Consider the following 13,045-nt stretch of genomic DNA (forward strand, 5'->3'; position numbering starts at 1 on the left):
TTAGGAAAGATCAGTCAGTGCTCTTACAGGAAAAGGCATAGCAAAGTAAAGTTTCATCGTCTGCAGACTAGAATATCTTGAAAGCTCAGACATGATCAAATCCACTCGTGTCGCACAAAATCCTTCAATGGACACCTCGGACAGCCGGGGGACATTGTCCAAATACCATAGAATTTGTTGTTCATATCCTCTGTAAGTGAAGGAAACTAGATTTGTGTCATAAATCTCGATGAATCGAAGATCCTTACAAACTCTTGTGCACAAGTATTTCAACTTCAGTGACTCGCCAGAAACTCTCAACCATCTCAAGCCACGAGCATATTCCAAAACCAATTTCTCTAATACTGGACAAGCGGCAAGCAATTGCTCAATGAGTTCTGCCTCCACATTCACTCGAAATAAGGAGAGCTGTTCAAGATACCTACAGCCAACGCGCCAAGAAATGGAAGGGCTCAAGCCAAAGTTACCAAGACCTGAAGCTCGCCGCGAACACCCTACATCGGCATCCATAAGTATCTCACGCTCTAACACATATGGCAAGCGACTAGGGTCACAATCAGGATTAATATCGTTGTAACACGCGGGCATGAAATGTAGTTCGAGCACTTTCACTTGTTTTGCCAAAGCAAACCTAATCCAGTGATCGATGCAAGACTTATATGAGTTATTCATGTCAAAACGTAACGTGAATCTTCGACGTGAATCTTCGTAGAGAGTGCTCTTTTCCACTTTGACGATGCACGAAATTGTCCACCCATTCCACATATCTCGCCCTCTCCTTTTCCACCCATTCCACATATCTCGCCCTCTCCTTTTCCGCCCACTCGGGGTTATCTAGCAACTTCAACTTCTCCAATAAGTCCAACCAGTCGAAATCAAGGTCGGTGAGAAGAGAATTATACAAGTGCCTCCATCTCCGGGAAAGAACACAAGTCGCTTGTGCTTCTCTAGATGTCAATAGAGATAATATACGGTCTATAACTTGTTCGGGCAAACAGCTGATTCGATCCTGGATTGAGTTTCGCAAAAAGCAACAAAAACAAATAAATAAATAAAAATCTGGGAATAAGATGCAGGGAAAACAGGAAGCACGAAAAATTCAACTATAAACATACCAAAAGAAAAAAAAAATGTTACCCACAACAAGACCGAATCCCTGGTGGAAAAAACTAGAGTATATCGGACACCAACAAAAATCTCAACAATGCTAGACTGCACGAAACGAAGAGAGACAGAGAGGAGTCTTCTACCGACCAGAACCATGCTAAAAAACGAAACTTTAGAGGGAGACGTTACCTTATCATCAGATTCGGCTTTGGATTCAGAGCGGGGCCTCTTTGGAGATGGAGAATCCATAGACGCGGGCGAAATTCACCTCCCGTTTCGGCTTCCGCAGAAACCCTGGATTTCCTTTCGCTCCGAAGACACGAAGCAGTCCGTTTGAGTCAGACGGTTTTGCCAAACACATTCATTCCAATTTTATACGGTATAACACATTTATTTTTCAAATTTTTAAACTTATTTATGACACATTTACATCAAAAAAAAAAATTAGTGTCGCAGAAAAAAATTGAGATTTTAATGTTACAAAAAATATTTGAATTAAATGTATCATAATTAGTAAAATTTTGATATTTTTGTGGCTTATTTTCGAAAAAAAAGTCAAATGGTTTGAATTTTGATAAGGAGAAAGTTAAATATTCATATGACATGGCATATACTTTTGTACTGAAGCCCAATAAAAAGTCGACACGTGTATATGACTAGGTAAGTATATAAAAAAAACTTCAAAACTTAACTTCTGTGTTTTCTCTCTCATCTTCCTCCTCTGGTCTACCGCCATCTCCTTCATTCGGTCACCGGCAGAGTCGCCGGTGCAGTGGCTGATTTTTGAGAAATGTCAGATAGCTAAAAAGATAGCCAGCTTGATCAAGAACCCCTCCACCTCGAGGCTTAACCAGAACTCGCAGTCTTCGCAGGCCAAGAAATCCAAATCAAAGTGCGTTAAAAGGTTATAAAAATATGTTTTATCCTCATATTTTGCATTGAACTTGAAAATAAACAAATACAAAGTGTGGCTTACCCGGTCTCCACTCACAGAAATACAAATGTGAAGGATGCTGCCGCAACTCCTACGGTAGCGCAAGAAAACCATGCTATCAAGCGGCAGAAGTTGGAAGGAGGGAAATTTAGTTGGTACGGCGTCGGTGATGTGATGAAGCGACTCATTTGAACTTTTCTTTTTCTTTTTCTTTTTTTCATTTTTCAGATCTTAAATGTCAAATCGCATATTTTGCAACACAAATCAAAATTGTGTCTTGCAAGCGGCACTTCCAATCAAATTAGTTTTTGGAGTTAAAGGTTAAATTTGGAATTATGCGAGATTCAAGTTGCAAAGTTTGATTTTTGAGTTGTTGAGTTATGAAATTTTATGGAATGATAGTTTAGGGTGTTGTGGAGTCATAAGACTTACCGATCTTGATTTAAGCTTACGGTTTGCCCAAAACAAAATTTTAAAGTGTTCACGTACAACTTTGGGCCCATATTTCGTTTGTTTTAGGCTCAATTTTGGATGGATCAAGTTGGATTCTTGTAGTATGTTGAAAGGTTTTCTATTAACTACAAGTATGTTTGGAATGGGGTTCAATAGAGAAAATTATGATGTAACAAAGTTTTGCGCTTAAGTTCCGCATTGCGAACGGCTTGATAATTGGTTTAGGCATACGATTTGTTAGTGCGTAGGAGCTGTTAATCTACGCATGCGTTGATGGCTCATTTCTTCGCCCTGCATTATTGCCTTAGATATCTGAATTAGATTAAGTTTGGTCTTTGTCAGTTAAAGATGATATTTGTTTATCTCTTGCCAGCTAGCCATGATCGGCCATCTATCCTTTCATCTGGAGCAAGCTATGTGGACACTCAGAGAAGTGGAAACAAACCACAGTTGAATTGTAAAAGAGTTGCCCACTCCACCACGGAGGAGGACAAATGCCGATGCCACTCAAGCAAATCTTACGCCTTACTGAATTTGTTGTTGGATGAATTGTGCGAAAAAAGAATTTATACTAATATACACAATTTCCAAAGCTCAAGCGTTTATGATCATTATGTAGCGGTATTCGGAGGATCCCGGCATCCTAAGGGGTGCCTGAATTGCGCATTCCTCTCGAAACATAAAGGCGAATATCAGACACACTTTGATCAACAGAGAATTGCAATAAATTCTTTTCCATTATAATTTATGTTGAGTTTGGAACAGCTGGAGTGTCATAACTTGGCACATGAGGATACTTAACTGCCATAACTTTAGAAATGTACAATGCCAATTTCGGAGTAAAGTGGAACACTTAAGTGCCACTCCGGCCAAAATCCGGCTAAATGGGTGACATGGCAATTTTTCGGCGAGTTGGACACAAAACGACGTTGTTTTGCATGCTGATGTGGTGAGAAAATGCAAAAAACGACGTTGTTTTGTGTCTGATGTATAAATAATTAATATTAAAAGTAATTAAATTAAATTAAAACTTAATTTTATTTAAAATATTCTAAAAATAGAAAACTTAAAATTTAAAAAACTTAAAATTAAAAAATTAAAATTAAAAAAACTTAAAATTGAAAAAACTTAAAATTTAACAAAACTTAAAATTTAAAAAAAATAAATTAAAAAACATAAATTAAAAAAATTAATATTAAAAAATTAATATTTAAAAAACTTAAATTTTAAAAAAATTAAAATTAAAAAAACGTAAAATTAAAAAAATTAAAATTAAAAAAGTTAACATTAAAAAAAAAACTTAAAATTTTCAAAAAACTTAAAATTTAAAACCTTAAAATTAAAAAAAAATTAAAATTGCCACCTCGCCGCCCCATTCGCCCCCTTTTTAAAAAAAACTTAAAAAAATTAATTTTTTAAACTTTAAGTTTTTTTTTTTTTTTTAAATTTTAAGGGTTAATACCTAAAAACCTCAAACTGGTACACTTATGACAAATTTATTACAAACTATTTTTTTGACCACCAAAAACCCAAAACTGGTACATATGTGACAAATCTACCCTCTGTTAACTTCCGTTCGATTTTTCCGTTAATTTTGCTGTCGTGGTTGCTGACGTGGCAAGTCATATGAAAATTCATAAGTTTAATACCATTAAAAACCCTAAACTGGTATATTTATGAAAAATTTACCCCAAATTGGTATATTTATGACAAATTTACCCCAAGCTGATATATTTACGACAAATTTACTCTAATTAATTTTTTCGATCATAAAAAACCTAAATTGGTACACGTGCGACACATTTACCATATTTCAATTTTCCCAAATTTGACTAAGTTGTGATGTCCAATCAATTTTATTTTTCGGATTACTCTAACATTGCCTCCATATCATTAATACTTAATTTTTTTTTCTTTTTATTGGAATCATTATTAGAAAATGTTCAAAGACTACCAAATGTGCACTTTATTCTTGTGCCGAGAGGATGCCCATTAACTAAAAGATGGACAGATCACTTGCACACATATACAAAAGAAGTGCACATATTGTGATTGCTTCACTCGTTTTTGGTTTATGACAAACTTGGCTTTATATTTATATGTCTCAGCCCCACATGGTTTATTACTTGTCCGCAATCTGTTTGTACGCTTACATATTACTCTTACTTTGCTGGTCCTTATTAGCGTTACGTAGTCTTTCCTACCTTGAATCGTAAGTGTCAAAATTTTAATATGGAACTTGCATGTGAATGGTATGAGCGACTCATACATCACATGCTCGTTAAAATGCCAGAACCAAAATCACTTATGTTTGTCGCTAATTTTAGGTGTGCTTTGAGTGTGATTCTTTTGTATATTTGCACAAAAGATCTATCCATCTTTTAGTTAATGGGCATCTTCCCGGCACAAGAATGAAGTGCACATTTGGTAGCCTTTGAATAGTTTTGTAATAATGATTCCAATAAAAAAAAATCAAGTATTAATGATATGAAGGCAATGTTAGAGTAATCCGGAAAATAAAATTGATTGGACATCACAACTCAATCAAATTTGGGAAAATTGAAAGATGGTAAATGTGCCGCACGTGTACCAATTTAGGTTTTTTATGATCGGAAAAATTAATTTAGAGTAAATATGTCGTAAATATATCAGCTTGGGGTAAATTTGTCATAAATATATCAGTTTGGGGTAAATTTGTCATAAATATACCAATTTAGAGTTTTTAATGGTATTAAACTTATAAATTTTCACATGGCTTGCCACGTCAGCAAAATTAACGGAAAAATCGAACGGAAGCTGACGGAGGGTAGATCTGTCACATATGTACTAGTTTGGGATTTTCGGTGGTCAAAAAAATAGTTTGGGGTAAATTTGTCACAAGTGTACCAGTTTGGGGTTTTTAAGGTATTAACCTAATTTTAATTTTTTTAAAATTTTTAAGTTTTTAAAGTTTTTAAATTTTAATTTTTTAAATTTTAATTTTTTTAATTTTAAAGTTTTTGAAGTTTTTTTTTTTTTTAATTTAAGTTATTTTAATTTTAATTTTTTAAAATTTTAAGTTATTTTAATTTTAATTTTTTTAAAATTTTAAGTTATTTTAATTTTAATTTTTTTTTTTAAAATTTTAAGTTTTTAAGATTTTTAATTTAAGTTTTTAAAAGTTAATTTTTTTTTTTTAAATTTTAGGTTATTTAAATTTTAAGTTTTTTTTTTAATTTTAAGTTTTTAAAGATTTTTAATTTAATTTTTTTAAATTTAATTTTTTTAATTTTAAGTTATTTTAATTTTAATTTTTTTAAATTTTTTGGGATATTTTAAATAAAATTAAGTTTTAATTTAATTTAATTAATTTTTATATTAATGTTTTACACATCGACACAAAACAACGTCGTTTTTGCATTTTCTCGCCACATTAGTATGCAAAACGGCATCTTTTTGTGTCCAACTCACCAGAAAATTGTCACGTCACCTATTTAGTCGAATTTTCGCCAGAGTGGCACCTAATTGTTCAATTTAATTTCGAAATTTGCACTTAAGTATATATTTTCGAAATTATGGCACTTAAGTCTCTTTCCATGCCAAGTTATGATACTTGGGCTGTTTTTTTGCCAATTTATGTTTACTTATATAAATATGTTTTACTTCTTTCATGAACAGTGAATACTTTCTACTGAACGCCTTACTTGCTCCTATGAATGGGGTAAGAAACGGGCCTAATGGGAATCAAGGGGTGGGCCTGTAGTTAGGAATGGGGAGGTTGTTGGGGCTGATGTGGGAGTTGCTGAGGGTGTTAATATGTTTTCATTTATATAAATATGTTTTACTTATTTTATGAACAACGATACTTCCTACTGAACGCCCTACTTGCTACTATGAATGGGGTAAGTAACGGGCTTAATGGGAATCAAGAGGTGGGATTGTGGTTGGGAATGAAGAGGCTGTTGAGGCTGATATAGGGGCTAATGTGGGGAAGAGGTATGAATAGCCTTAATAGGAATCGGGGGGTGGGAGCTACTGTTGATGAGAAACAAGTAGCGAATGGCTCTAATGGGAATTGGGGAAATAGTGGACTGCTGTGGGGAATGACAATACTGAATGAATGGCTATTTTGATAAATTGGAGGAGGTGGTGAATGCGGAGGTATGTGAGGGAATTTTCATTGGCGTAAGCAGATACGGGAATAACTAGGCTATATTATAAAGGTAATTGTTACAAGTTGATCTACGGGTCGAGGTAATTGTCACAGGTCGATCTAGCATTTTTTTACCTATGCAACCTTAGGAATTACTTTTAAAGTTAGCCTTATTCATTTACATTCTCAAGAATCATAGAAAAAAAAACTTTAGAGAGGAAATATCTAAAATATATTTTACTTGTGATATGGATACAAATGAGGAGTGGAGGCTCATTTATGTATAATTATAAAGCTAATTGTAACCGTAAATCTTCAATCAATTTGACAATAGAGATTATATCTATGTATCTATCCAACTACTTGCGTTGATATGAAATTATACATTTACCATATTGTACACCCCATAAGTATTCTAGAATACTCGAAAAAACCCTAGAACTCAATAGATAATTGATGATCGCTCATTCATGAATCAGTCACGGTCTTTCATACACAAAACATTTAGATTGTTCGCTTTCTTGGATTATGACATAATATATAGAATGATAATAGGTAGAATAACCAAATTGCAATGGGTTTAATTAGTAAATTAGAGGTTTAGAATATAGAAAATTAGTAAATCATTACTATTGAGCTAGGTAAGGGCCTATAATATGTGGTTGTAGCAATCACCTAGGCGCTATAATAATGGTAATAGACATAATGTTAATAGATTGAACAATCAAATGGTGGTGGGATTGATTAGCCAATTAGAGGTTTGAAACATAGAGAATGAATTCTTCATTTAGTCCTTGATTGTTTTTGCGACATCCATAATGCAATGCCTAATAAAAACTTGCATCCCTCATTCTTCTAAACAAATTAGTTTTTGGGGTTAGGGCTTAAATTCATAAGGGATATGTTCAGCAGAAGTCCTAAAACTTGTTAAGAAAGTGCAATTGAGTCCTAAAATTTACAAAAAGTGTAATCAAGTCCTAAAACTTGTCAAGTTGGTTCAATTTAATCCTAAAGTTAACACCGTCAAAAAAGTTAACGGAATTGCTGACGTGGCGCTGATGTGACGTTGACATAATATTTTAAAAGAATTTTTATTATATATATGGCTTTTTAAAATTATTTTTATTCAAAATCTTTAAAAATAAGATAAAAAATTAAAAAGGAAAAGCTAAATTTATTAAAAAAAACAAAACTAAAATAAAAACAAAAAAGGCTGCCGGTGGAGCTTTTGCCGCCGCCCATCGCCGGAGGGGCCGGCGACGGCTGCGACGGGCCGTGACGGTCACCGGCCTTAGGCGGGTGGCCGGTCTTCGCCCGGGCGGGCGAGGCCTCGCTGGCCCTCGCTTGGGGTCGGCGATGCTCGCCCGGATCTCCGGGCGCCGAGTAACCGAACCTCATGGTCCTCCTCCTCCTCGGCCTCGCCATTCTCGTCGTTGTCGGTGGCGGGGCGGCGTCGTCCTCGTTGGCGGAGCTAGTGGAGCGGGCGACGGCCTCGAGCTCCTCCTCGTTGGCCGGCTCGTCGAGCTGCGGCTGCTCCTCCCCCTCGGACCCGTCGCGGGGCCTCGTCGGACGACGCCTGCTCGCCTAGATCTGGGCGAGCATCGCCGACCCCAGGCCGATGGTCACCGGCCCCCCACGAGGCCTGGCCGGCCCTCGCGGGGGGCGGCGTGCCCAGATTTGGGCGTCCTCGCTCGACCTGGCGAGGGTGGCCGGCCCTCACCTAGGGTCGACGAGACCTCGCCCGGGCGAGGGCCGGCCACCCCGCCCGGGGCTGGCGACCATCGCCGTCCCCTACGGCAGCCGCGGAAGCTCCACCGGCCTTTTTTATTTTTATTTTTAATAGTTTTGTTTTTTTAAATAAATTTAGCTTTTCCTTTTTAATTTTTTATCTTATTTTTAAAGATTTTGAATACAAATAATTTTAAAAAGCCATATATATAATAAAAAAATCATTTAAAATATTATGTCAGTGCCACGTCAGCAATTCCGTTAACTTTTTTGACAGTGTTAACTTTAGGACTAAATTGAACCAACTTGACAAGTTTTAGGACTTGATTGCACTTTTTGTAAGTTTTTGGACTCAATTGCACTTTTTTGACAAGTTTTAGGACTTCTGCTGAACATATCCCAATTCATAATTATGTGAAATTCAAGTCGCGAAGTTTGATTTTTTAGTTGTTGAGTTACGAAATTTCGTGGAATGATAGTTTAGGGTGTTGTGAGCCGTAGGACTCGACAGAACTTGATTTAAGCTTACGGTTTACCCGAAATAAAATTTTGAAGTGTTCACATATGACTTTAGGCCCATATTTCGTTTGTTTTCGACTCGTTTATGGGTCGATCAAGTTGGGCTCTTGTAGTACGTTGAAAGGGCTTTCTATTAACTACAAGTATATTTGGAATGGGGTTCAGTAGAGAGAGTTATGACGTAACCAAATTTTGCACTCAAGTTTTGCATTGCGATTGGCTTGATAATCACTTTAGGTATACGATTTGTTAGTGTGTAGGAGTTGTTAATTTACGCATACGTTGATGGCTTGTGGATCTTCGCCCTGCACTATCGCCTTAGATATCTGAGTTAGATTAAGTTTGGTCTTCATCGGTTAAAGATGATATTTGTTCATCTCTTGCCAGTCATGATCGGCCATATATCCTTTCATCTCTGGATGGTTATGCGGCATTGTTCACATAAACATAAAAATTGGCAAAGGAGAAAAAGTGATGTACCATTCGCTCGGAGTCGTGATCAACCCTGAAATGCTTGAAGAAACTAGGTATTCTGCTTGCATCCTCCATGGTTGTTGTAGTGTTCTTCTTTGGGCTTTGAGCTGTGTGCGCCTGGGATCCTTAAGAGGACGTGATGATGAGTGGAAGCCAACATGCATTTCAGAGGGTTTCTATTGGTTGATCAGAGAAAGAACATTGAGTGTGGAGAAAATATTGCAGAGAGAAGATAAGAGTCATTAATGTAAAAGTAACGTAGAAAAGCGGAGAGGGAGTTTCTATCTTCGTTGAAATGCATTCATTTTGCAATTTTCCGGAGCTTTTCCCTTCTCTCGCAAAAGGCTCTGTGCCAATCTTTTTCTGCAAAAACCAGTCCGATTAAGTCTATGTGTCAAAATTATGTGCATTCGATCAAACAAACCCATATGCGCCATACGAACGAAAAGCACAAAGGAGGACAAATACTGATGCTGCTTGAGCAAATCTTCGTAGGGTGGAAGTAGCTCTGGATTTGTTATTGGATGAATTGTGCGAAAAAGAATTTATACTCACATATACAATTTCCAAAACTCAAGTGTTCATGATCATTATGTAGCAGTATTCGGAGGATCCTAGCAACCTGAGGGGTGCTAGAACTATGCACTCCTCTCAAAACATGAAGACAGAGATCTTTGATCAATGGAGAATTGTAGTAAGTTCTTTTCCTTTTATTACTTTTCCATTATAATTTATGTTCACTTATATAAATATATTTTGCTTATTTCATGAACAGCGAACACTTCCTACTGAACACCTTACTTGCTGCTATGAATGAGATAAGGAACGGGTCTAATGGGAATCAAGAAATGGACTTGTGGTTGGGAATGGAGAGGTTCTTAGGGCTATTGCGGGGGCTACTTGTGTGGCTAATTTGAGGGCTAATGTGGGGATGGTGGGTGCTATAGTTGCTATTGTGGGTGCTAATGTTAGGGGTTAATGTGATGGCTACAGGGGGAATGTGGGGCCTACTAGGAGTGCCAATATGGAGGCTGCTAAGGTTGCTGATATAGGGGTTGTTGGAGGAGTGTGGGGGCTGTTGGGGGTGTTGATATGAAGGTTGTTGTAGGACTATCGGTGGTGTTGATGTGAGGGTTGTTGTGGGGCTAATGTATGGGTTGGATATGTTGGTAGAGGCGCTGATGTGGAGGCTGATGTAGGGACTACCGAGGTGGTGATAAGGGAGCTAATGGGGGTGTTGATGTGCTGGTTCAACAAGTCTTCCGCAACATAATTGGAAGTTTGGATGGATCAAGTTCTTGACTATGTTCACTTGAGCAAAGTTTTTAAGGTACGCATCAATTGAATTTGAAAATGTTGTGAAGTGAGGGCAAGTACTTTTGCATTTCGATATACTTCATCGCCAAATAGTTAGCCTCAACTGCAAATGATACACAAATTCTAATGACGAGCAAGAAGCTCGAATGCAAGGTGGACAACATGGCTCGTTTTAGAAGCCTAATCAAATCTCCAAAATAGGGACTCTACATAGTAATTAGGCAATGTGCTAGAATGAGAACTGAATTCACAATAAAATTATCTAAGCTACATATATCAATTTATACTCAAGTCACCATAGGCACATTTTGTTAACAAAATTTTATGCCAAATTCAACAACGGTACTATATATTTTAGTGTAGGTAACATGGGCTCTAAAGTCTAATAATAACAATCAATATGCTTTGGACAAAAGTATTTCACAGCGATTAGAGCTCTAAAACTAATCGGCACATATCTACCACAAGCCACACGAATTGAACTTGGAACATAACGACAAACTCGAAGCAATACACCTCTCGAAGATAAGATACACATCTCCATTGACAACCAATAGCATCTTTATAAAGCTTAATACTTTTTCATTGCATTTCTCGTGTGTATTTTCACTGAGCAAACTATTGCTTTAATTTTGAGATTGCAATTCTCTTAATTCAGTTATATTTCTCTCATCTTATTCAGCCATCACATTTCTCCATCTCTCTTGTTGGGAATGACAACTCTTTGGCTTTTCATATAGAGTATTTTTAAGGGTATTAACAGTTACGGAAATAGTGCACGATGGAATCATTCAAGATTTCCTCCCTCACCATAGAGGATGCCTAACGTAAATACCACGCGAGGGTATTTTCATCGGGTGCAAGTAGATATAGATTTGATAATGCATGAATATTTACTCTTACACATAATTTCGTAAGCGCAAACTTTTGTGATTATCAACCTTAGAGGTGCCAAAATAATGCGGAGCTCTTATAATGTGAAGGCAGATTTCAGGCACACGATAATTAATTGTAGTGAGTTGTTTTTCATTTTGTGCTTGCCAATTGGGGTTTTTGTATGCTCCTTTAAGTATGTTTTACTTATTTTGTAAAAACTTAGTACTTCTTTCTAGATGACCTATTGCAAATCAATTGAATGACCCTAATGGAAACTAGGAAGTAAGGGTCTATGGTTAGGAATGGGGTGGTGAGTGGCCCTAATTGGAATCGGGAGTAGGGGGCCTATTGCTGAGAATGGGGTGGTGAGTGGCCTTGATTGGAATCCAGGGGCGAGGGGTTGTTGCTAATGAGAAACAAGTGGTGAATGACCCTAATGGAAATCGGTGGAATTGGGGATTGCTGTGGGGGAATGAGAGATGCTGAATGGGGGCTATTATGGTGAATTAGAGGAGGTGGTGAATACGGGAGCAAGCGAGAGAATTTTCATTGACACAAGCAAACATGAGTATAACCAGGCCCTATTATAGAGGTAATTGTTATGGGTTGACCTACAGATCTATCTAGCATTCCTTTACCTATATAACCTTAGCAATTACTTTCAAAGTTAACCTTACTCGTTCATATTTTCGAGAATTATAAAAAGAAAAACTCTTAAAAAAGAAGCTCAAAAATATATTTTACTTGTGAGATGGATACAAATAAGGGGAGGATGCCCATATTTATAAATATTAGGCTAATCATAACCATAGATCTCCTATCCATTTAATGGTAGAGATTTTATCTACCCATCTACCCCATTACTTGTATTTATATAGAAGTATACATTTACCATATTGTCTGCCCCCATGAGTATTCTAGAATGTTTGAGAAAACCTAGGACTTGGGAAATAATCAATGATCACTCATTCATGGATCAGTCACGATTTCACGTACAAAAATCTTCTAGATTGTGTTGCTTTCTTGGACTGTGATATAATTGATAGAATATTAATTTGAATAACCAAATTGTAACAAAATTGATTAGCAAATTAGAGGTTTGAAACATAGAGACTGAATTTTTCATTTAGTTCATGATTAGCAAATTAGCAAATCGTTACTACTCGGCTAGGTGGAGGCCTACAATATGCGGTTGTCGCAATCATCTAGGCTTTACAATAGTGGTAATAGATTGAATAATCAAATAGTAGTGGGATTGATTGGCAAATTAGAGGTTTGAAACATATAAAATGAATTCCTCAATTAGTTTGTGGTTGTTTTTATGATATCCATAACGCAACGCTCGGTAAATGCTTGTGTCTCTCGTTCTTCTAATAGGATTAACTTTCAGGGTTAGGGCTTAAATTTGAAATTATGTGAGATTCAAACTGTGAAGTTCGATTTTTAAGTAGTTGAGATATGAAATTTCATGGAATAATAGTTTAGGGTGTTGTGGAGCTGACTTT

General features: G+C 36.5%; 1 protein-coding gene across 1 annotated transcript; it reads right to left on the reverse strand.

Annotated features, from left to right (window-relative positions):
- LOC120286811 (F-box/LRR-repeat protein At2g42730-like) lies at positions 1-1,356 on the reverse strand. Its single transcript, XM_039299346.1, has 3 exons — positions 1,297-1,356; positions 681-1,009; positions 1-631 (listed from the first exon to the last, which is right to left on the reverse strand). Exons 1-3 carry the CDS (start codon positions 1,354-1,356, stop codon positions 1-3), a joined length of 1,020 nt encoding a protein of 339 aa, XP_039155280.1.
- Between the last annotated feature and the right edge of the window lie 11,689 nt (positions 1,357-13,045).

This window comes from Eucalyptus grandis, chromosome 1 (assembly GCF_016545825.1).
Source record: "Eucalyptus grandis isolate ANBG69807.140 chromosome 1, ASM1654582v1, whole genome shotgun sequence".
In the NCBI taxonomy this organism is placed as follows: domain Eukaryota; kingdom Viridiplantae; phylum Streptophyta; class Magnoliopsida; order Myrtales; family Myrtaceae; genus Eucalyptus; species Eucalyptus grandis.

Coding starts and splice junctions, on each gene's coding strand:
- LOC120286811 (XM_039299346.1), bottom strand. CDS start 1,356: ATGGATTCTCCATCTCCAAAGAGGCCCCGCTCTGAATCCAAAGCCGAA. Junction 1,010..1,296: donor AAGCCGAATCTGATGATAAG/GTAACGTCTCCC, acceptor AACTCAATCCAG/GATCGAATCAGCTGTTTGCC. Junction 632..680: donor ACGTCGAAGATTCACGTTAC/GTTTTGACATGA, acceptor TCACTGGATTAG/GTTTGCTTTGGCAAAACAAG.